Source organism: Primulina eburnea, chromosome 14 (genome assembly GCF_022965805.1).
Source record: "Primulina eburnea isolate SZY01 chromosome 14, ASM2296580v1, whole genome shotgun sequence".
Classification (NCBI taxonomy): Eukaryota; Viridiplantae; Streptophyta; class Magnoliopsida; order Lamiales; family Gesneriaceae; genus Primulina; species Primulina eburnea.
Genome location: NC_133114.1, coordinates 31,307,549 through 31,332,190, shown reverse-complemented (window position 1 = coordinate 31,332,190; position 24,642 = coordinate 31,307,549). Strand labels below are relative to the sequence as shown.

The 24,642-nt window shown below is 35.2% G+C and overlaps 3 protein-coding genes across 5 annotated transcripts; 2 read left to right on the top strand and 1 right to left on the bottom strand.

Moving 5' to 3' along the window:
- The first annotated feature begins 3,691 nt into the window (after positions 1 to 3,691).
- On the top strand, positions 3,692 to 6,787 carry LOC140812677 (cold-responsive protein kinase 1-like). Of its 2 annotated transcripts, none has more exons than XM_073171015.1 (7): positions 3,692 to 3,938; positions 4,439 to 4,556; positions 4,647 to 4,762; positions 4,852 to 5,062; positions 5,175 to 5,412; positions 5,599 to 5,749; positions 6,335 to 6,787. In XM_073171015.1, exons 2-7 carry the CDS (start codon positions 4,487 to 4,489, stop codon positions 6,659 to 6,661), a joined length of 1,113 nt encoding a protein of 370 aa, XP_073027116.1. In that variant the 5' UTR covers positions 3,692 to 3,938; positions 4,439 to 4,486; the 3' UTR covers positions 6,662 to 6,787. The 2 variants fall into 2 exon arrangements, with proteins under 2 accessions (XP_073027116.1, XP_073027115.1); XM_073171014.1 differs by having other exon boundaries at positions 6,257 to 6,787.
- A 2,200-nt stretch (positions 6,788 to 8,987) lies between these two features.
- On the top strand, positions 8,988 to 12,016 carry LOC140811643 (probable protein phosphatase 2C 6). 2 transcript variants are annotated; one of them, XM_073169666.1, is made up of 5 exons: positions 8,992 to 9,569; positions 9,776 to 10,159; positions 10,953 to 11,070; positions 11,161 to 11,384; positions 11,465 to 12,016. In XM_073169666.1, exons 1-5 carry the CDS (start codon positions 9,282 to 9,284, stop codon positions 12,002 to 12,004), a joined length of 1,554 nt encoding a protein of 517 aa, XP_073025767.1. In that variant the 5' UTR covers positions 8,992 to 9,281; the 3' UTR covers positions 12,005 to 12,016. The 2 variants fall into 2 exon arrangements, with proteins under 2 accessions (XP_073025766.1, XP_073025767.1); XM_073169665.1 differs by having other exon boundaries at positions 8,988 to 9,569; positions 10,953 to 11,384.
- Positions 12,017 to 13,633: 1,617 nt separating this feature from the next.
- Positions 13,634 to 21,590, bottom strand: LOC140811546 (peroxisome biogenesis protein 5-like). Its single transcript, XM_073169487.1, has 16 exons — positions 21,279 to 21,590; positions 20,732 to 20,860; positions 20,502 to 20,658; positions 19,905 to 20,098; positions 19,139 to 19,384; positions 18,535 to 18,657; positions 18,116 to 18,283; positions 17,456 to 17,649; positions 16,484 to 16,730; positions 15,816 to 15,900; positions 15,534 to 15,643; positions 15,197 to 15,421; positions 14,703 to 14,768; positions 14,156 to 14,250; positions 13,964 to 14,074; positions 13,634 to 13,883 (listed from the first exon to the last, which is right to left on the bottom strand). The coding sequence occupies exons 1-15, from the start codon at positions 21,396 to 21,398 to the stop codon at positions 13,996 to 13,998; spliced, it is 2,238 nt and encodes a 745-aa protein (XP_073025588.1). The 5' UTR covers positions 21,399 to 21,590; the 3' UTR covers positions 13,634 to 13,883; positions 13,964 to 13,995.
- Between the last annotated feature and the right edge of the window lie 3,052 nt (positions 21,591 to 24,642).

The window sequence follows — 24,642 nt, the reverse complement described above, 5'->3', positions numbered from 1 at the left end:
ATCATTAGTTTATCCTATCCTTCCAACCAAACGCAGCCTTAGCATAAAAAATAATACTTTTTAATGGATGACCCAAATAAAATATTCGTCTCACAAATATGACCCGTAAGACCGTCTCACATAAATTTTTGCCTACATTTAAATAAAAGAAAAACAGTTATATCATGTCATCGTGGCAATATCATTAAAAATTTGGATAAAATTGTAGTAAAATCCAGCATGAGGATTGGTACAAATGTTTAGGATGTGATATTTAGTTTGACTGGTTCAAACTAAAATCTATATTTAGTGCAGAAAACAAAGCATTGGATATTGTGTTGGAATTTGATTTTTTTTATTTTTTATTTATTTTTTACAGTCGAATTTGAATTGGGAAAGGCTTAAAGTTTTCTGTATTTTTTTTTCTTTTTCTGTTTGGTGGTATTTTTTGGATGTATGCTCCAGGAGTTCAGGGATTTGAGCCAGGACTGCTTCGATTTACACAAGGTGAATTGGTGAAATGCCAAAGACCATTTAAAAGTATTGAAATAAAATGTTATGCAACTTAATAACTTGGAGTTTGAGATATGTTTTTGGGAGATAAAGCCAAGTGTTTAAAATATTATTTAAGTAGATTACTTATACTATCAAATTGCTTAAGATTTATTTAGTAAGTATTGCTAAATTGTGTTTGAATTTTTGTTTTGTGGATGGTTATCAAAATACAATAGGTTTTAACATTTTATGATATGATATTTTCATTAAAATATTATATAATAATTAAGCAGATTTTTTAAACGATGAAATTTGAATTAATGTAATGTTTGGTTATGCTTGAAAATGTGAAAATGGAAAGATTCTTATGAAATTAATTAATAAGGATATAATATTTCACGTTATATCAATAAAAATAAAGTATATGTAACAAGTAAAAACCAAATATTACGTTATAATTTTGATATATTTAATATAATTGAATTTGACATATATATTGGTTTGTCTATTAAAATATCTAGAGTCAAATAAAGATAAAAATACTGACACAACATGATTGATAAGATGTTTATTTATGACAAATTTATATGTTTTGTGCCCCTTTCCACTGATAAAATCACATGAGTTTTCCTTACAAAATTTAGTACTCCACATATAAAACAACAGAGTTAACTACTCTGATATTTATCATATTAAAAAAATCTAATTATATTTAAATATTATATATATTTTTATTATAAGATCTTATAATTTTAACATTACAATCTTTCTCATATTATATATTTTACTTTGTTGCTATTATTACATTATATATTAAGAGTAGGTCTCTTGTGAGACAGTCTCACGAATCTTTATCTGTGAGACGGGTCAACTCTACCGATATACAACCCGTGAGACCGTCTCACACAAGTTTTTACCATATATTAATTCGATTCGGTGTTGCTCGAGGAGTTTCATTCAATTCATGCACTCTCTGGCACTTTTGCCCTTCAATTTTTAGTCTTTTTCTTTTTAAAAAATTATGACTTGAGAATTTCCAATTTATTTACACTAAAAAAATTGAAATCTAATATAATTTTTTTCAAGATAAATCAGTCATACATGAATATTTAAATGTTTTTTAAATAATGGATGGGGAATTTTATTCAGAAAAAATAGTTGAAAGAAAATTTCTGAAAAGAGTAAAAAAAATTTGCATTATAAATTTATAATATAGGGAAATTTTATAAAACTATTAAAAGTCATCCATATTTCAATAAAAAAATATTTATATATCACGAATTATATAAAATACTTGATACAAAGTTGTCACTAAAAAAAAATTCTAAGTGTTATGTGTCACGACGCGCTCGTATATATATATATATACACACACAGGTATGATTGATTTAAATAGTTGAGGTCTTTTTCCCCCCAAACAACGCGGTCATGGTTACATTGCAATCACGCTATCCAGTCTCTGTATGGTAGCTATCTGAGTTTCCTGTCTTTCTTGTTTACTTGCTATTTCTTTTTTAATTTAATTTCCACACATTTTTAATGAAAACCTGCCACAATGGGACGATTTTCTTGTCTCCTAATAATCTGACGGTTGGCATTCAAAATTAATGCGGTCTTGATTCAGAGTTCTTAGTCTGTCCACTTTCTTTTCTCTTCTGCTGATAACGATAATGTAATATTTTATTCTTGGTGGAATTAATACATGTGATAATGCATGCCATTTACGTTTATTTTTCTTGTGAAAACTAAAAATTAATGCTACCATTATGATCAGTGGTACGTATATTTTTCACTTTTTTGAAAATGAGTTTAATATATGAAACCAAAACTATCAAACTTGGCCTAAATAGAGAGCCAAGAATATATCCCTTGGTCTAGAGGTAAGGACGAGTCCTACTTGTTTCTCGACTATTATATATAAACAAAATACAACGAACTAAGTTTTATCCTTTAACGTCACTTGCGAGACAGTGGGGTTAAGATTGGAACTTAAAGATAGGGAACGATTAAGTAAATGCTACTACTTAACGTGGTAAAGATGAATCGAGGTTTTTGTTTGGGCTACTTTTATTATTGGGCCTAATATTTAGCTTGAGTATCATAAAGAAATTTATTACTCTTGGGCCTAGTAGTGAATGGGTGGAATCGAATAAGCCCAATGGGAGCAAAGTTTTAATATGGAGTGGGGGGAGTAGGGGTGAGCAAGATTTCAATTAAATCGAATTAATCGATCGAACCGAGTCAATTCGGAAATTCAATTCTGTTATTTCGGAAATTCTGTTTTCAAATTAAAAATAAAAAAATCAGTTATAATGGTTAATTCGGTTCGGTTACGGTTTTCAAAATTATGAAATCGGTTAACCGAATTAACCGATATAATAAATACTATTATTTAATAAGTTCTTATTATTTATCAATTTTTATATATTTTTTAATTTTTAATTTTAAAATCGATATAATATGGATTAATTGTGTTCAAACAAAACTTATACATTTTTTATGTGTGTGATTTTATGTTTTTATGTTTTTTTGTAGAACGTAGTGTTCAAGAAAAATTACATATATAATTGAAGTTAAATCAATTTTTTTTTTAAAAAAACCAATCGGTTTCCGATTTTAATTCGGTTCGGTTTTCATCGGTTATGAAAATTAATTCGGTCGGTTCGGTTATGGCTAAATATTTCGGTTCGATTCGATTATGACTAATTCGGTTAGGTCGATAACCGAATCGATCGGATGCTCACTCCTAGTGGGGAGGGGATGACTCGTACTTCATTATTTATTAAGCAAAAAAAACAAGGCCAGTCTTCCTACACGATTTAGTCATTTTTGTACTAATTATTGGTGACTTTTATGCATAGTTCGGCGTGAAATCAGTTATGATGGCTTTTTCAAGAATCCACCGTGCATTATGGTATTAACCCAATCTTAAATCGGAAAAATTGAATATTTGATCATTTAAGATTGTCTCATTACCATTATTTCAATTATATTTTTTCAAATTTCAGTCTTAGTTTTCTATTTTTATTTTATTATAATTTTAGTACTTTTTTAGGGTATATTAATATTATGACAAAAATATAAAATCAGCAAAGCAAAATATATGAGTAATTAAATAGAAAGAGAAGCCGTTTGGCGCTTCCTAATGAAACACCACTTTATCACAAACTTTTTTAATATATTATATTATTTATTTTATAAAAAAAAACTAGCGAAGACCAAAAGAAACCCGACCGATTTGGTCATCGGGGTTGACTTTTATACGCCAGACTTTCTTCAGGCGTTAAAGTTCCTCGACCTTTTGCATTTCTTGATGAACTATCATTACTAATCCAGATTCAAGATCCCTCTGCTTGTTATTATTGTGATTAGTCTTATATTTTTTTTGTAGTTTGAAGCGATTTGCCTGGATATCCCCCGCTCCCCTTTCTGATATTTCCAGATTGGTTTTCTGGGGTTTTCAGGTGCCTTTTTCTGATATTGTTTTAGTTCTTCTGGAGTTTCGGTTTCTGGATTAATTTTCTTTCTGCTGGGCAGCTCTGTTCTTGGGATTTTGTTTGTTTTGCGGGTGGCGATCATACATTTGATACTGCCGCTAATGATTGTAGCTCAAGTACTTGGCAACGAATTGCCCAATCTTTTGTTCTTTTCTGGATTCCTTTCTTAGATGTTTTTTCATTAAAATTTTCCTGCCTAAAGTGTAATGTCATCTGCACGGTCCCGTTTAACTACATGTTTTCGATGGCTTAATTCACAGTCAGGGGCATTCTTTATTTAGTTCCATGATCAGTTTACGAACACCTAAAATTTCAAAACTTTGTGAAGTTTCTGAAAAATGAAGAAGATTTATGGTCCTCCGCGATATTCCATAAAGATTGTTGCTCCACTCTCATTTCTGTTGCTGTGTATGCTACGCAAAGATTTCTGTATTGATTGTGATTATAATTTGTGTTTCAAATGGCAGGGGGGGCATTTGATTCCTTGTAGGAGAAGGGATTTGATAACTAGAGTTATGACCTGTCTTTCCTCTTTTTGCGGTAGAAGAAGGGGTTTGATAACCAGACGCCACGAGCTTGGTGATGGTAAACTTAAAAGTTTCGATCTTTGGATTATAAATAACTTGTTTGTCCTTTAGTGATTTTGGCGATTGTAACAATTTGAATTTTTCACAGAGCTTTCACAAGTCCACAATGTTATTCTTTATTCATACAAAGAGCTGAGGACCGCTACAAATGATTTTAGTCCATCTAATAAAATCGGGGAAGGTGGATTCGGATGTGTTTTTAAGGTGAATGAAGTATTTTTTTAGTCTCATGATAAAAGATTTTAGCAGTTATACATTTTTAGTGCTGATTTGAGAAATTCTATATCGAGCAGGGAAAGCTTAGAAATGGGCGGATGGCAGCTATAAAGGTTCTCTCTTCTGGGTCAAGACAAGGAGTATCGGAGTTCTTGACAGAAATTAAAGTAATTTCAGATATAGAGCATGAAAATTTAGTTAAGCTATATGGTTGTTGTGTGGATGGCAATGAAAGGATTCTTGTTTACAACTACCTCGAGAATAACAGCCTCGCACAAACGCTTCTTGGTATTTCTCCTTCCCTCTTTTGTTCTTGATTGCAAAATGCTATATAAAAATTACTTTTCTCGAACTTTTCATGAATGAAAATGGTCCGATAATGTCATTTCTCCTGCTCTAGGTGGAGGTCGCAGCAGCATTCGCTTCAGCTGGCACACTCGAGTTAAAATTTGCGTTGGAATTGCTAGAGGACTTGCCTATCTTCATGAGGAGGTGAGACCACAAATTGTTCACCGAGATATCAAAGCAAGCAACATCCTTCTTGACAAGGATCTAACCCCTAAAATTTCCGATTTCGGCCTGGCAAAGCTCATCCCTGTGGACACGTCTCATGTCAGTACACGTGTGGCAGGAACCTTGTAAGGTTTTGGTTTTCTAGTAGTCGTTCGTGCATCTTTTCCTGCTTGTATCTTGGATAATTTTTCAAAATAAGATTCGTATAAGAATGTGATCACTACAATTGTAGGCTGCTCATATAATCCGTCTTCTTTTCATGTGAGAGTGCAGAACAGCGAATTAACTTGAATCTGTGTCTGTTGTTGCAGAGGTTATTTAGCACCAGAGTATGCCATCAGAGGCCAGCTGAGAAGTAAGTCAGATGTTTATAGTTTTGGCGTTCTGCTTATTGAAATAGTCAGCGGTAGATGCAATACAAATACACGATTACCCCCAGAGGAACAGTACATCCTTGAAAGGGTATGATTTCATCAAATAGTCACTTGCACAGTTTGGTTTGCTGCTAGTGTGCTCAGTGCTCTTCGAAATATTTTCGCGAATTTTGTTTGGAGGTTAATCCAAACCGATATTTATTATAGTTTTATATTTGCAAGAACTGAAAGTTACGATTAAATCGTTATACTACGTACAGAACTAAACAGGAATTGTGACTCCATTAGTTGCAGATTTAAGTAATTTTTTGGAGGGAATTTTTGGGAAGTGATAATTATCCTTACTATATGTATGGCTGATTATGTGATACAATGATCGAAATACGATGCTTGAATTATTGTGTATATTATAGGATTTTGATTACGTTATTATCACCAACTATAATTCCCGGTATAGTGTTACATACTGCGAAAAAACAGAATAATGTTGCAGCCTAATGTTTGATGAGTAAATGAGAAATCCTAAAGTCTTTTTGATGAAACATCTTATAATTTTCATGCACATGCTTGCATAACTATAAAATTTTTGTTTCAGGCATGGCAACTTTATGAGAGAAACAAGCTCGTGACACTAGTAGACACATCGCTCAATGGAGATTTTGATGCCGAACAGGCTTGCAGGTTCTTAAAAATTGGTCTGCTCTGCACACAAGACGCAACCAAGCTTCGTCCTTTAATGTCAACCGTTGTTCGTATGCTTATTGGTGAGAAAAGAGTTCTTGATAAGATAACAAAACCGGGCTTAATCTCGGATTTCATGGATTTGAAGGTTAGAAGCAAATCCAAGCCGAAACCTGGAGTTGATCACATATCTTCAACTTACAACTCCCCCAGCTCAGACATTGTGGATAACTCGACTTTTACTTCTGCACCTTCTTCACAGGCTACGATGTCATTCACTGCGGTACATGATAGGAGTAATTTAGTAGGAAAGTTTTGAAATGGAAAGGCATTTTTTGTTTTGTTTGAAAATATATTCGTTTTCCTCTCTGCTTGGTTTTGTGTAGTTTGTATAATCCCTGTCCATAATCAGGTATCATTTGATATATACATACTTATACATATATCCAATGAGTGCTACATAGTTACTGAAAAACTGTCAAGATTATCATTCTTAACAATTATTTAATTTAAAAAATACCATCTTGTTGGTTTTTCAAGATTTAAATCTGAGGCGAGGTGCATCTTTGGTGCGTGTATATGCAACAAAAAGCAAGCTTTCATATGGGAAAACTCACGGTTCTTTAACAGTGAATGATAAGTCTGTAAAATCGCATGAAATGGCTGAGATTTCTTAGATATTTTTGGATAGAATGGGAAGGAAAAATGGATTGACAACTCTTGATGCAATTATCATATGCGTTGTTCTGTGATAATAATCATAACATAGGTTGAAATATAGGAATTGATTCACATATTGTCCAATGAATATATACAATTTCAGGTACACAGCAACATCATGATGATCAAGAAAAGCATGTGCATGCAAAATAAGGACAATTATCATGATTTAGTGTTGCAATGAGTGATGTTTTTTTTTTAAAAAAAATAAAAATAAAATTCTCAAGGGAAAAAAGGATAATTATTTAATTTCATATCGTTAATATATATGCCCCATAGAAAGATTCTGACATTTAAGTGTTGTGCACAAAAATTGAAATAATTCCGAAGTGGCGTGGCCTTCTGATATTGACCAAGAATGAAGAAAGATGCAAAGAATATGGCTCCCATGCATTATCATCTTGATGGGGACTCATATTTTTATTCTCAATTCCATATATACAGTATATTTATATTAGGCCTTTTCCATTTCATTTTCTTTTTCAAAGAAGTTACTATAGATTTCTTCTCACATATATGATATAATCTGTGGATGTCAAAAAGTAAACAAACAGAGCAAACAAAGCTAGAACTCGTGATTATTTGGGGCGGCTGATATTATAATTACAATTATGATTATTATAATATATATTCTAGACGGAGCTACTTAAGTTGGCATCAATTTGGTGTCTGTTTTCTGTTTTACAGTTTTTGTTCAAACTCTTCATGTTGTCATTTGCTCTTTTCCTTTTTTTCCATCGACTTTTGTGTAGCGTACTTTGTTATCAACACATATTTGTCAAGACCCCATTAGTGATTTTAAAGGTCGGCCTTCATAAATTTTGGCAGATAGTGAGAGAATAGACGTCATTCGAGGTAGCTTGCATTCTTAGATACGATAGAGAATTTAATATTGATATCAAGTTGAATATGTACAAGTACAATTACAATTACGTGCCTTATTTATTTGATGATATCCTCCTATAGTAACCATCTTTTTTTACTACTTTCTTTTCAATTATATAAAAGTTAAAACTGGTTACGTAGTGTTTAAACTTGCTTGGCGTCTTCCTTCGAGCTTCCCGTTTTCTTTAGTAAGGTTCTTTTCTCCCTCTTCCTTCTCGACCCCATTCATATCATTACCTTCCTGTCCAAAAAAACACCTTGTGCTCAAGGTGAAACTTATTGTAAGCTGCTCTGAAAGTAGCCAAATCCACTTTCTATTAACTTTTTATTAGTAACACTGATTCGATGATTATCATTTTCTAGATCTTTTTTTCTTATTATGCCGATTCTAAGCGAGAGCACCAAATTTATAGAATAACTATTTTGCCTCCTAGAATCAGGTGAGAAGCCGAGAGAGAATTCAAGATACAAGAGAGAATTTTGTATTGGTTTATGTCGAGTAGAATGTGTGCAAGTACAATTGTGTTTTATTTATAATATGTGATAATATCCTCCAATATTAACCGTTTGTTCTACTTTCTTTTCAATCATATGAAATTGGTTACATAGTCTTTAAACTTGATTGTCTCACTTTCCTTTAGCGAGGTTCCTTTCTTCGTCTTCTTTCTCGACCTCACTCTTATCAAATAGTTTTTTTGAAATTGAAGCTATTATCACATATGAGTTAATTGCATACGGCGAAAGAAACCATAGGTAATAAATTTCTAATGACAAGCAAAATCGTCGCTGGTACCAGCATTTTGTTAGTGGAGAATTTCGATGAATATTTGTTTAATCATTAATGGAATCGAACTTATAATTATTTCAAGCAATTGCCGGAAGAATCCTTTTTCCAAGGTTTAAGGTTTAGCATGAAAAAGTAAAGGTCGAAGCAGACGGCCGTAAAGAATCCGATTTTTCGCACGTGTGTGGACACCTCCTTCCTTCCTCGACGGTTTATAATATATTTATTACAGCTCACGCGCTTTTCAACTAAATCTCGTTTCTTCACTGTCAACGATTCAATTCAAACAACAGTATCCTAAGCAAAAATTTAATTATTATCAAACTGAAGAGATAGTTTAAAAAGTCATAATGTCCAAACCTACTCATACCTCACTCACCTGAGTCTTGCCACTCTCTCTTGTACCGCTCCTCTCTCCTCCGGATTTCCCTATTTTCACCGTCTTTCCTTGTTTCCTGGTCGTGATTCCGGCCTCCTGTGTTGGACGCTTTCTGGGTTTTCCTAGTTTGTGCCAAGAATCTGACAAGGGGGGATTTTTGGTGGCGGGTGAATGGGTATTTGTTACTCTTCGAGTTGTGGGAGGAGAAGGACTGGGTGGGAGACCGGAAATCATAGCGGTGGGAGGTTAGACTCGAAGTCGAAGAAGAATAGCTCGGGTGCGTTGACAAGGAGGTTTAGTGGAGGCGGCACATCTGCCGCTGCCGCCTTAGTTTCGGCGGAAAGGGCCTTGTTTCAAATACCAGGGCGGCTGTTTTCTAGCGGGGCGACCCGAATTGCCAGCTTGTACACTCAGCAAGGCAAGAAAGGAACGAATCAAGACGCCATGATAATTTGGGAGGTTAGTTTTCCTCAACTCCGATTTAGGAATGTATCGGTGTAATAATTTATTCTGGTACGTTTAAAATTTTAGGATTTGGTAGTAGTTGAAGATGCACCTGATAATAATCTTTGTGAATGAAATCGTGTTTTATTTTGAAGAATGATGGATGTTGTTCTTGTACATTTGGGTCAGTTTATGACTTGCTTGGATTGTTTATACGGTAGAATTTCTGCGCGGGAAGCAATGCAGATGCAACTTTTTGTGGCGTGTTTGATGGCCATGGTCCTTATGGTCACATGGTTGCAAGGAAAGTGAGGGATGCTCTTCCGATTTTGCTGAGTACTCAATGGGATACAAAGTCTGAAAGCAACCCAAATTCATCTCTCGAGAATGGATATCCGGAAGGAATGGTGCGTTTTGATGATTTCATGGATGATGATCGCTGCGAGTCATTGGAGACCGAGGAGAATGAAAAAATTCCAGAGATGCATATTCCGCTCAAGAAGTCTATATTGAAGGCTTTCAGGTTAATGGATAAGGAGTTGAAATTGCATCCTACTATTGATTGCTTTTGCAGTGGTTCAACTGCAGTGGTGTTGATAATGCAGGTAGCCAACCGATACTTTAGTGTACATTGTTAGTATTTCTCTTTGTTAAGATGTGGTTTTAATAGGTAAATGGGCTGTTATTTACTTTTCTCCATTTAGTTACTAATGTCTTGTGAAGTAATGCAATGATCAGTCTGCTATGGATTTCACCTACCGCGAGGCATGACAGAAATTTGCTGGTTTTTATACAATCGTAGTTCTATAAGCTTGTATAATATAACATGTCATGTAACCTAGATGATTCGGGGCTTCTTTAATTGGAGCTCAGAAAATTCAAAACAGATAAAAATGAGCCATTCTGTGGTTAATTGAATCTATGGCAAAGAGGACAATACCAGTCTATCTACAATAATTGGGTTTATTCTAAAATTATGACTCTTCATCTGGGAACCATGACCGCCTGGTTGAGGAAGATCTCTCTCTTTTTTTTTTTTGCTAATTTAGTTTATTGAGTTGGGATAACAGACTGCATAAACACGAAACGTGCTGCATATCTTCTTCCAGTTTTTACGCTACATCTATCTCTGTAGGGTTGAGGGTTGCGGGTTACCTGGCGAGTACACCCACAAATCGTCTTCGAATCACTTACACTGTGACATTTGGTGGCTTTTCTGACATCTGGTCACGTGATAATTCTTTCTTGGTCTACAATTGTGATATGACATTATTGCAATTTTGGTCTATGAGGCATGATTATACCATGGGAATGCTACCTTTTCGACTGATCTTTGTTCGGTCTGCTTGTAATTTGACTGTAGATGGTGTTCCCAACTCATTTTACATTATTATCCAGGGCCAGGATCTTGTTATTGGTAACATTGGCGATTCGAGGGCGATATTAGCAACTCGAGACAAGGACAATGGTTTGGTGGCTCTACAGTTGACTGTGGACTTGAAACCTAATCTTCCAAGTATTCTAACCTTTTCTCATCTTTCTTGCACAAACGCTGTTTATTTATGTATATGCACTGAGACTAAAGCTTCGGGTTCTTATTTTTCAGGAGAATTTGCGAGGATCCAAAGATGTAAAGGCAGGGTTTTTGCGCTGCAAGACGAACCAGAAGTCGCACGAGTATGGTTACCAAATAGCGACTCCCCTGGCCTGGCAATGGCTAGAGCATTTGGAGACTTCTGCTTGAAGGATTTTGGTTTAATTTCCATGCCAGATGTTTATCATCGCCACATAACTGAGAGAGATGAATTTGTCATTCTTGCCACTGATGGAGTGCGTTTCTGTTACTGCTCATTTATTTATAACTGAAACCTCGGTGGTGTACAGACTTTGCTTTACCGATTTTAATGCAGGTGTGGGATGTCCTCTCAAATAAAGAAGCAGTGGACATAGTTGCCTCAGCTCCAAGTCGTGGAACAGCTGCCAGAGCTCTCGTTGACTCTGCGACTAGGGCATGGAAACTCAAGTACCCGACATCGAAGAATGATGACTGTGCTGTAGTATGTCTCTTCCTGGAACATGTGCCTGCAGCCAGCACGCCAAAAGAACAAAACGATTTCCCAGGAACTCCAGAAGAGGAAACCGATACTGTTCTCACGATAATGGAACCCGAGATCTCGGATACAGATGCCACAACTTCTCATGCTATTTTTGCTGAACCTCCGGATACAACTAAAGAATCTAGTGAGATTGTGCCTGTTATTGAGGAAGCAGAGCTGAAGCCTCCGGATAAAACACTCGTTCAATCCAAGAGGAGCTTAGCTGAGTGCCTTTCAACCGCAGAGGATGAAGAATGGTCAGCCCTGGAAGGTTTTTCGCGAGCCAACAGTTTACTCAGTCTCCCCAGATTCTTATCTTTCGACAGACGATCCTCAAGTTGGAGAAAATGGTGATGAAACACCGCCCAAGAAAGCTACATTATTCACTAGGAAACAGGCATGTCTCGCCTTTCAATATTGGAGCCGGTTAAAATTTCCCCAAATGCAGGTTCTGAACACCTAATGGTGCAGAGTCTGTTTTTCTTGTTGGATTTTCTCAAGTCCTGAAAATTGTGTGGGATTTACAGCATAGCATGGTGGCTCTTTAATTTGGTATTTCGGTAGGTACGCTTTTGTATGTACTTCTGAGTTACTATATATATATACTGTTGGCAGGGAAATAGATTGTATACATTCTGTCCGTCTGTTGCTAATGAACTCTCAACTTGTTTGAGCATCAACTTTATTTTTCTCGGGCATTTGATTAATTAAATTAAAATTATTTTCTTTTGAGCAAAGTGATTTTATTAGAAATCTTTTACAATTTGGTTAATTGTACACACTTTCTACTTCTTTATTAAGGAAATAATATTCATTCTTGAAAATAAAATGGATAAATAAGATTGGGATATTTTTCACTTATTCTTAAAAAGTAAGCACAAATACGAACCAACAGACGAGCCTTTTCCCACCCTAGCAGAAGGGGGTGGACTAGAAAATCAATGAACAAAAATTAAGAAATAAAATGGTTCGAGAAAAATTCATATATTTTCGAATATCAGAGAGCTTGAAGCATGCGTCTGAAGTGTAGTGTGTGTATAATAATTTAGTTAGAATTCAACAAATTAAATAGTGAAGTGGCCATAAATGTTGCATGGACCATAGGCCCCAATAATATTCAATGCTGATTGGAATTGGACAAGGAAATATTTATAGCCGACAAAATTAAGCAATAATCCACCCTTTTTTCCCTTCAACCATTTTCTGACATGGTTCTTTTTTATTTTTTTAAGAATACATTATCCTTTTATTTGCTTATTATCATTATTATTATTTGGGTAAATTATTGCTCTTTTTATTTTGTCATTTTCCGACGCTAGGAGATTTAACTCGAACCTTGCTCCGCTCCATAGCCTTAGTAGTTTTCATCATTCACATATAGAATATAAAATTCATTTTATAATTTTTTTTAGGGATGGATCAAACTTCTATTAAAAAAAATGTATTATAAAGATTTAATGGTTTTATTTTTGTTGTATGGAAAGCAACTTTTTGAGCATCCGAAGACCTATGGTTGTAAAAGGACTTTGAAATGGGCAACAAAGGGTAGACTTCTCAATCTTAATAAATGCATGTGAAGCGAAGCAGCTTTTCAATTATTTCACGCGTACAATGAAAGGGTTCTTGTCTGACTTTGCCATGCCACACTTCAAACAAGGGAACTACGGTGTATTTGCGAGATTCCACACACGATCTTACAAGAAAAGGTACAGCTATCGGATGAGAGATATAGAAGGAATCTGAATCTTTTAAGAAGTTGACGGACCCATTATCATATCCCTATTTTTCACTAAATCTGCTATATGTTTAGATCATGTTTCTTAAATAATATTAATCAAATGGTATTTTCTCCCTCGAATTTGAATCGAATACATGCGGTGAAGGAAAGTTACTGGGAAAGTAAACTTCAAGTGTGTGAGAACAACCAGAAAAAGGAAGCCAAACCACGGACAATAAAGCTTCAGTTTATCCGAGAAACAGAACTGAAAAAAATCCCGTGTAATTATTGATCAAGTCCACGACATTTTGGGGAAAAGGCATTCTATATTATTAGTATGTATATATAATTGAAAATGGTCCAATACACACTGGCCCCATATTCATATACTTATATTACTTCAAATAATACTCGTTTATTCCGTCTCCTAGTCACACGTTTTGGAATGTTAGAAATCCGTAATACTTCGGTCAAATTTTTACACGGCAACCATCTTCTCCAATGGATCTTCCACCTCTATAAAAGGTTAAATAACGATTATAAGTTGCTGTAAACAAAGCTGGGATCTTCGGAGGGCATGGGAAATAATGGATTACCCTTTTCGTCGATAGGTTAACATGTATATCAATCATAGGGGAAACTCTTTCTGGAGAATATCAAGGTTTCTAGAATCGCAAGCTTCCAGCATATCATTCCGTGAGGCACAGCTGCAAAATCAAGAACGTGAATGTGACACGATTTGAAAAAGGGGGATTCAACAGACTGGTAGTGTCAATCGTGCAAAGTACCTTAGCGAGATTCTCAAATATTGCCAGGCATTGTCCGCCTTTGGATTCATTGACAGTGCCCGGACATAATAAGAAATTGAATCCTCATACCTACCCTGTAAGCGAAGAAATTGTTGGCGAAGAGTCCAAATGGCACAGCAAATTTTTATGCAAAGTTAATCATCAAAATTAGCGTCATGGATGCAAGACATGTGAAATCTTCACACGACGTAGATTAGTCTATGATAAATATGCAGAAGCAGGTCAATGGAATAACCAGAACATTAATGTTAAGAGCAAAGTGAAAAGATAAAAGAAATTCAGCACCTCACTTTTTATAAGTAAACATTATAACCAAGTCAAGAATAAGGGGGATGTTATACAACATGTGTCCCAATAATTCATCATCAAGAGTCTCGTGAATGAAACTTCCAAGCTCATTTTTAATCTTGCTTTTTACTCATTCAAAAGACATGCGACATTCAAAATTTACAGCACATAATTTATGCACTTCATGGTCTGTGTGCTATTCACAATCAAATTTCAAAGCATCAAGGATGAATCATACCTGATTGGCATAACTGATACCCATGTTCGCCCATGCACGCACATAATTAGGCTTCAAATCTAGAGCCTGACAAATGGTAAACTTGAGAATAAATAGTACAAAAGCAGTCACTAGAGCAGGTAAGTGGGGAGCTGGAAGGAAGAACACTAAAATTCAAGAAAATCCCAATCTTTATTGTCCCCACGTCTTATGGTTCTTTACAAATTTCCCCTTAATATTTAAGCTCAGACAATGGAATAAACATTTAAAAAGGCTACAAAAATGCTACATATTACAAGGATCTTCAATGTCAGAATAAAAGTAGCTCAACTAACTTGCATTTGAATCAGGCGGGTACGAAGGTTTTAGTTAGAGGCTTAGAGCCCGCAGTTCTGTCTACATAACAAGGTTGTGTAGGTCACTGATGTAATTATAAATAGCCACATTCTACCTGAATGGTCCAACCTTATATTTTCTTGAGATAAATGGACACAAAAGAAGTTTATGAAAGTTGCCTGTTGGTAAGCAAAAATAGCATCGGCACTCTGGACGCTATTGGCCTGTGTTGCACCCAGTTTATTCCAGAGCGAATAGTCTTGTGGTTTGAGTTTCAAAGCAGTCTGAAAAGCTTCAATTGCTTTTTCATATTCTCTAGACAAGTTGTACATCACACCCAGTACAATATGCACATCAGCATCATTGGGTGACATTTTAGAAGCCTCGTTAAATAACCTTGCCACCTGTACCAAGTCCAATCGAAACCATCAGATGACGTCCTATGTCAAATGCAAGTACGCAAATAGGGAACATATTGCAGAATGGAGGAGGGGATGAAGTCCCAACTACCCTTACATCAGCATAATAAAGATTGTCAGGTTGATCCGGAGGGGCAATGACCCCATACTTAGGATGATGGCGTAGCCAACTGTACAAGTACTTCAATGCAGCTGCTTGTTCCAACTCTGGAAAATTAATGAACAAAAGTATGTGGAAAAAAAAATAGTGGCTAAAAATTGGGATCTTATAAATTATGTAGCCATAGACAAATACAGATACAGCCAATAGTACTGTAACAAACAAAAATAGCGGCACATTCTTGTTAAATTTGATCTCTTCGCCGAGGAAATTACCAACCATTTGTATGACTCACACCAAGAGCGAGTAGTACTTCCAAGTTTGTTGGATCAACCTCCTGTGCACGCATCATGGCTGCAATAGCCTGTAATAGGAGATTATTGTAAGAGACAAGGAGGATATATGAGCACCTCAAATCCAAAGTTCAACTTAGAAATTGTTGATGAAAAATCTCAGATATTATTTACTCTAAACTTCATTTTGTAAGAATCAAATATGCAGGAAAGCAAATACTGCAAGTAGTGTTCTAAAATCCGCTTAGGCGGCCGCCTAGGAGCTAGAAGGTCCTAGGATTAATTAAAATTTATATTTGGGCTTTTATTTTTTGGGTTTTAAATTATTCTTAAAATCCCAATTTAAAAAAATTAAAAGTAATTTTTTTATAGGCCCTGAACCAAAGTCCAACAAGAAAAAACGATTTGTTGGCTCGCCCTAACACACCAAACTTTATCTTATCATGTTGATACCGTAGAATCTGTCTAACAACCCCCTAGTCCCCGCCTAAAGGTTGCTCTGGGCCCCGACTAACTCCTAGCGAAACTTGACAACAAGAAAAAAGAAAAACTATAGCAAGATTTAGAACTCCACAAAACACCGCAATACAACAAGATTTAAAATTAATGTGAATGGAAAGGAGCAATGGAATGTAAATTAAATACAACTAAGACCTGTTGATCATCATCATTCTCCGCATGTGTTATACCAAGCAATCTCCAACCCTCTGCATTGTTAGGATTCTTTAGAACCTCAGCCTCTAGAGCAAGAACTGCCTCGCTTAAAAGTCCCTTGCGAAACAGTTCCTGCCCTTCCTTTAAGGGATTAGGATGACCAACATATGGATTTAGATCAGAGAAAACATATACCCCCCTCGATGTTTCTGATTTCAGCTTTAGTGCTGATTGTTCATTTAGGTACCTGAACATCAAAATCAAAACAATTGCAAACTATTCAAGGTATTTAAACTCAAATTTATGCTGTTGCACTTGAATATTTTTAACTTAGAATGCTGTTTGGGTCATTTGCTCTTTCCTTGTGCCAGTTTGCTTCAAGGTTTCATTCTTCGTGCTTAGTTCGATGTTGATACCCCAGCTCAATAAAAGTTACCACATGACACATAAAAAGAACAAGGGTCTCAAGCATTCAGCATCTATGCAGTGAGCAAGCAAGGTAATGTGGAGGCACGAATATTGTCATACATCAGATAATGAATTTCATTGCTTCCACTGAATGTTTCTAAAGGAGGATTACAACCAACAATTCCACACAATGCATTCACAAGTACGAAATGGTTGCTCTACTTATGATATAGAAGACAAAATGCATTAGCAAATTCACAACTACAGATTCAAATAAAGATGTTGATACCTTTGATGGATCAGGGGAAAAAAGAACAATATGTTAGCAATTTTATTATAAAACCACTCTAAGGCATTCAACTATAAAATTCTCGTTTATGCTGTACAACCAATTGATTCTTTCTACATCACATGTTTGACAGTCGGCAGTCAATTGACCATTTGACTGTGGGAAATAACCAAATCCCTTGAAACACATGACTACTATAGTTAAAATATATTCAGATAAAAATGCAGGAATGCTAGCCTTTCTCCCCAACTTCTATAAAACAACATTGAACTTACTCATCATATGCATTTGCCCAATTATCCGCAGAAGTATCATATAGTGTTCCATCAGCAATCTGACGCTCAAATTCTTCGGACCAGTCATTGACATTCAACCTGGAAAATTCATTGGCCCACTCATTCTCTTCCACTCCATGATGTCCATGTTCAGAAGCAAACTCATTAGCCCAGCTATTGGGTCCAGGTGTAAGCTAAAGAAGACAACACAGAAACCCATATATTAATATAAACTATCGCTCCACATTCACAATACAGAAAATGAAAACTGTACATCACTATAAAGCAATTGCATCCAGGTGTGTATGTGGTGGCGGCGGCGGCGGCGGTGGTGGTTGGGGGTGGGGGGTTGGGTTTACCCAACACATCATTTAACAATTCAACTCAAATAATTACACAAGCATACTTTTTCCCCTCTACTTTTTCAATAATCACCACAGTATTTAATTTTCTTGTACTCTCTCATACATCCACACATATCAGAGCAAATTTTCAAACGTTTCCCCATTTTTTTTAACATCAGCGGAGTTGAGTTGAAAGATTGAACAGCCTTAACACAGAATGAGGCAACCATCACCCATACTGAATCATATAAGGAACAAAATCAACAAAGATAAGCCAAAAGCTTGCTAGTGATGTCTTTATCAAGCCTGTATTCACCTGCTGATTCACAAACTGGTCAGCCCATGACTGGCCTCCCCTATGTTGTTGCTCATATTCGGTTGCCCAATCTCCAGGAGAAGAAAATGCAGCAGGCTTGATTTGATTGTCCTCAATAATCATTTCACCACGGCTCATCTTTGATAGAAACTGGAGGAACTTTGAATTCTGTGCAATTCCAAAAGGCATAACAAGTAGGTATCAATTTCACTGAAAAAGGACTTATGTAATGAAGCCAGCCTGTTCCCATTTTTGCTATAGCTTCTGATATATATCTCATTCATTTTGGTAGCATTACAGTCGATTTAATGACGAGGTTAGGAATGTAATTCCACAAGTATTGGTCTACACAATATTGATAACAGGACTCATTAATAACCATGCCCGGTACTTAAATTCCATTCACTGTAGAGTATTACCTGAAATTTAGGGTCACCATTTTGCGCTAACGTGTTTGCCAGCATGCGAGACTTCTCCACCGCAGCTGAAAGAGAACTATTTGAAACTCTCGTTGGACCAACTGCCGCTATTTGGAACTGCTCCTGAAAATTTACATGGAATAACAAGGGAATGAAATCCATTTTCGGTTCTCATCGCTGAGTTAAGGACACCGCTTTATTAGCTGACAGATGAAAGTGTTTATTTTTTATCTTGGTTTTGTATCTTCTTATTTCGACACAAAACATGCACATAGAATTCTTTTTATTAAAGGATTTGCATACAAATTTTCCTTTCATGGGATGAAGACCAACAAAGAACATCCACAAACAGATATCAAGCTGAGAGAACGAAGGTTTACCAATGAAACCATCATGATTCACCATTTCGGAGAGAATGAAATTTGCTCATAGAAGCATGCTTAAACTTAATACATGCTCGATCTTTATAAATTAATGATGGCCAATAATGAAAAATGCATTGATTGTGGATCATATACTCAAAACTTCGCCACGTTTTACCATTGTCAATACCAAATGATAACAATTTGGCAAGAAAGAAATAAAATCTGAATCACTTGCTTACATGCTCAAATTCAGATGCCCAACCGCTGGCACCATGTTGTCGTTCAAATGAATCAACCCACAACTTTGGATCATCATGTGCTCGGTTTTGAGTGAATTCAGTAACCCACCCATCTGTGGGATGAAGCCGAGGTTTCATACCTTGTGACTCATTCCAAAACTCCTCCATCTCTGAAAATCTCCCGGGCCCATGGCTTCTAGCCTTGGTATCATAATCAATTTCTAAAGAAGATAAAAGAGCATTAACCTGCAAAGAAAAAAATTAAACTTATAGATCTGGGATATCATTGTTAATTTGTACCAGACGGCTCCCAAATGAAATCACTCCTTCAAAATGAATGACACTGATTCATGTCAGTGAAAAAGTTGTTTTCTCTGATTTGATGTTGTACAATCACATCGTTATAGTTATGTAGGTACTCCACTACAAATTGAGGATATATATACTTGTTTAAATGGACTGATTCGATTTTCAGGAATCCCGAAAGAAAAGTCATGCAGCTACACTGATAACAGATGTATATAATTGCCCATGAAGATATAATGTATATCACACGACAATGAGGGTGATTAGAAACTGGTAAGTTATAATTGGACTAGTCAAAGAGGAATCGGCACGAAAAGGATGCAAAATAAAATCAACTGAAATGGAATGACAATTTTTTGAATTACTATAAATAACAAAACATGGTAACTTTATTGTATGATGTCATACAACTTCATCAATAATAACCATTTACGAATATAACATGTGCTGCGAGTATAACCTGTGCATAAATAAAGTCTTCACTCTTATCAGCAAAAAGATGGCGAGCCATGATACTGCTACGATCACGTATGCATCGCTTGTCACCTTCAGACAATCCTAACACTGGAAGAGAAGCCGGACGAAAAGGTACGACTCCATTATTGCTGTGAATAAATGAGTGCAAAAAATTTGACAACACTCTTTGAGGTGGACCTGAAAGATAATAGCTCGTCACGAATTCGAAACTTATCATCAATAAAATTGGGATAATTTATAATTTATAGCAATGAACTTGTTAACCAAAATCAAGACCATCTTGCTTGAATGGTAGTCAACTTGAAAAATAATGGAAATAATCGTCCTACCATGCTCAAACATTGTTATCGCTTATCAAAATTAGACCACCACAAGGAACTTCAGAAATAATATGAGAAATCTGAAATGAACACTATTGTTCTGGGAAAACTTGAGAAGGTTGGAAAATTGGAAAAAATGTGCGATAAGACACTTTCCCAGGAAAGTTCGATATCTTTGTTTACAAACGAAAAAAAGATACAGAAAAAATGGCAATCAGCGTGATGACCCCAAAACAGTAGCAAAGAAATGTCAAATTCACCATTAAAATCAGATTGAAGCCGAGGTCGCTCCAAAGGAAAGTTGGTTACACCACCGCCCTGAAAAGGGGGAATTTGAGGAAGCCTTTGTATCTCATCCCAAGCATCAGAAAATCTATTTTGATCCACATGATGGAATCCTTGTAGAAATTCTGCACCCTAGACGAAGATAACGGGATGCTCATCCAGTATACCAACAAACCACATACCTATAGAAAATAAAAATGTGAACCTGTGCATTAGGATGCAGGGTATGTTCGAGCTCTGACCCAGGAAGAGCTGCAAGGGGCTCTCCCGCTCCCCCATACAAATTGCCATCAGGAACTGTGGTGGCTGATGTGGGAATCTCTCGCAACCTTTCCTGTTTAGCAACATAAATCAAATATACCAAAATTAAGGAATGTTCTAAAAGAAAGTATATCAAGAAAGTATAACAGTTCCAGAGAACACAAGACACAGAACCAAACCACAGTGATATTTTCAACAACGGACGGTTGACATCCATTAGCAGACAATCTCGGGTTGCAGAGTTACAATGTTTATCAGTTAGAATATAAAAAATTTCAACTATCTCAATTTCAAAATCCAATCCACGTGAGAAAGTCTTATAGGTTTCCGTCGGATAATAAACAATAATAAATCAATTAATACCCACGCTGCCCACAACGCAATACTTCTCAGTCCTATCAACCAATTTTATCAGATAACTTGAAAGTAACAGACTAAAATCAATCATGCCCCAAAATCTTCAAGACCGACTTTAGAAAGTAACAGAAAACCTGGGTCTTGGAGGATGAACCAACGAGAACGTTGGCGAGAGCACCGAAAGGATTAGATGAAGAAGAAGAGCCCGGCACAGCACAGGCGGCGCCACCAGTGACAAGCTCCCGCATCGCCATCCCTGCTTCTTCCTCAGCTTAAAGACCTTTGGTCTGCTTGTGCTACAGAAAGAAAGTCACAACCTTTGTTCTTCTTGTTCAATAGAGATTAAATTACATCGGGAAAATCAAGGTATGGGGGGCTTCTGTCTGTTATCCGCAGACGATGAACGAAGGCGGTTCCGGAGGGTCTTTTTTCCTTTACTAATTATTAATATTGACATTAATCCACCGATTTTTTTTTTTTTTACATAAAAATAAAGTCGTATGTCAAGAGATTAGTAAATTCATTGATTCGGAAAATAATTGATTTTTATAATATATTGCAACAATATTCACCTCTTATCTACAAAATGAAAGGATAATGGATTTTTAAAATAACAAAATGAATCCTTTTCTTACTTAATTTGCAAAACTTTGATAAAAATAACATATTTAAAGTTTTTTTTTTATATATAATCTACAAATTTTCACCACGAGGTGATTAATACTAAGAGGTTGTATTCATTGTGGGAGATTTAATGACTTTTACTGATTTTTATAGATTTTAAAAGTCCATATGTAATCAATCAACACTTTCGCATATTTTATAGAAGTTAGTGGTATTTAAAATAGATTTTCATATAACTTTAAAAGACAAGTGATATTCAATATTGATTTTTAAAAAATTATATAAAAGTCTAGATGTATTCAAAATTTCAATAGATTTTTAATAACTTCATGGAATTCATTAAAATACAAATATTAAAGCATAAAGTACAATCATAAATGGTCAAAACTTGTCTTTGATTCACCTCAAAGATTTGAATGAATTTTTAAAAAAAAAACTATTTTAATCAATTTTTATTAAAAAATACTATTAATTTCAATTCTACTAATAAATTTATTACAAATTTTTCTTTAATTTTATTAATATAATTATGCATTTTTAAAAATTTACATACATACAAACCCACATATACATGATGATGAAATGATTTAACATTTAAATAATTAAATATATTTTTTAATATAAAATTTTAAAAAATATTTCAAATTCAATATTATATATATATATATCAATTAATTATCTCAAATAAATCGATAAAACATAATATGTTATAGTTAAGTACAAAATATAAATTCTATACCAAAAAATTATAAAAATCTATAAAAATATTGTAAAAAAATCTAAAGAATTCACATAAATTTGTTTGTAAATTCGTGAAATTATATAAAAGTCAATCAAAATATATAAAATCAATAAAAGCCTATTATTAAAAAAAATCAGTTAAAATCATCAAAGTTCTAGATTAAATATAACACACTCACATGTACACATTATCAATGGTTATTGAATCTTTGTTAAAATGTGATTTTCTACTATTAAGAACTAAGGCTCGATCTCCTATTTGGGAGGTATTTGTCTTATGGTTTGAGTACCGTACCACAAAGTTCCTATCCCCACACCATTGCATGCAAGGGAGCTCGCTCGATTCTTAGATAGGTCTACAAAGTTCCTATCTCCTTTGTTTTTTTTTTTATCTTGGTTCTCGTTTCCCCCAGGTTGCACCAAAAAGATCCCAACAAAAAAAGCCTTGCTTGGTGTGTTGTCTGCGTCCTTCTTCTTCCAGCTTGTCGACGGCACCTTTGCTGCATTGTTTTCCCCCTTGTACAAACTGGTGAGATTCTACTATCTTCGCTTTCTTTCCCTTTTCCCTGCGAGCTTATCTTGAAATATTGGGTTTGTTCTTCCTCTTCTCTTGTTTTGTTTCTGTTTTTTAGAATTGCTTTTTTTTTGTTGGTTCGCTTCCTTGTTCTATTTTTTGTTTGTCTGCTTTGCTCTCTTTGACATTGTTAATTTCTCTTTTACCTTGTCTAGATTTTTTTCTTTCCCCCATTGTTGTGAGCAAGGTCCAGAAAAAAGGTTTGTTCAGTTCGTCGGCGGCGGTCTTCTTCTTCTTTCAGCTTCTCGCTCGTATATTTGATGTCTGCCTTTCTCCCCTCTCGCCATTGGTAAGCTTCTACTGCTTTTACTTTGTCCACTTTCTTCATTTTATCCCTGATTCTTGTGTTCTTCTTTTGTTCTTATTCTACGTGTAAGCCTTTCACAGCTGCTTCGTTTTAGGTTGTTAGCTTCCTTGTTATGTTTTCACCTTGACTCTCTTGCTCTTTTTAACTTTCTTCCACCTCATCTTGCCTTGTTCTTGTCTGAGATTTCTGAAACCTTGACATGATTACTAATGAATTATCTGGACAAGGAAAAAAACAAAAAAAGAAGTCACACAACATCGCACGATAATAAAAAGTAAGAATAACTTCAATTAATATTAAAACACATATACTAATATTTAGTCATTGGTTATTTTACATGGGCAACTAAATTAAAATTTTCCCCATGTAAAAAAAAAAAAACTGTTTGCTACACCAAATAGAAAAAGACATACACGAATATCGAAAATTGCAAATATTAGTTCACGAATTTCTTTGAAAAAAAACGAGTCATAATTCGGTGGGTACTATTTTATTTAACGCACAAGATCTGTGTGTTGTTCCTCGCGAGCTCCTTGGCATAACACAACTTGTGATGCCTCGACCCATAACACAAAATAATACACTTAATGGAACAAAACCGTTGACTTGAGTACACATGTAAAATTACTGTGAAGTCAATATTCTTCACCGCTAGGTTCTGGATTCATCAGGTAATAAAAAATAAAAAAATTAATATATTTTGATAAGATAACATTGCATGACATTAATCTATTACATAGGTCGAATCAAACACTAAACAAAGTAAAGACATATATTTATTTAATATTTCATCTTCGATCTCAATCTATCCCTAATGTAGTACAATATTTTTATTTACGAAATCGATACAGCTGGAAATAAAAAAACAAAGGTCGTCGGCAAAAATTAAATGCTATGTGCCAACTAAAAAGAGAAAACGATTAATTGTTGCACCGAAAGACGAAAACAAACTGCAATACCCTCAACAAACTACTCCACTGATGCTATCCGGGTGAAATGGGGGAGCCGGGTAAGAAGCTCCAACGGATCAGATCAACAATTTATAATGATTGGGAATTTGAGCAAAGTAGATGGCTTCGATCGTGGCCTGCAAACAATGAAAAGAACTCGTGAATGGGCGCCGGAGGGGTGTCCGGCGTGGCCACTCCGATGCTTTAGTCAGCAGGTGAAGATGATAACCAGTGTAGCTTTTTTAGAGAAATAAAGACTACTGGTGTAAATATGTGTGTTAACATATGTGAGTGTCAATACT

Coding starts and splice junctions, on each gene's coding strand:
- LOC140811546 (XM_073169487.1), bottom strand. CDS start 21,398: ATGGCGATGCGGGAGCTTGTCACTGGTGGCGCCGCCTGTGCTGTGCCG. Junction 20,659..20,731: donor CCCTGCATCCTAATGCACAG/GTTCACATTTTT, acceptor ATCTTCGTCTAG/GGTGCAGAATTTCTACAAGG. Junction 20,099..20,501: donor GCTTCAATCTGATTTTAATG/GTGAATTTGACA, acceptor ATTATCTTTCAG/GTCCACCTCAAAGAGTGTTG.
- LOC140811643 (XM_073169665.1), top strand. CDS start 9,282: ATGGGTATTTGTTACTCTTCGAGTTGTGGGAGGAGAAGGACTGGGTGG. Junction 10,160..10,952: donor CAGTGGTGTTGATAATGCAG/GTAGCCAACCGA, acceptor ATTATTATCCAG/GGCCAGGATCTTGTTATTGG. Junction 11,385..11,464: donor TCATTCTTGCCACTGATGGA/GTGCGTTTCTGT, acceptor ATTTTAATGCAG/GTGTGGGATGTCCTCTCAAA.
- LOC140812677 (XM_073171014.1), top strand. CDS start 4,487: ATGACCTGTCTTTCCTCTTTTTGCGGTAGAAGAAGGGGTTTGATAACC. Junction 4,763..4,851: donor GATTCGGATGTGTTTTTAAG/GTGAATGAAGTA, acceptor TATATCGAGCAG/GGAAAGCTTAGAAATGGGCG. Junction 5,413..5,598: donor ACACGTGTGGCAGGAACCTT/GTAAGGTTTTGG, acceptor CTGTTGTTGCAG/AGGTTATTTAGCACCAGAGT.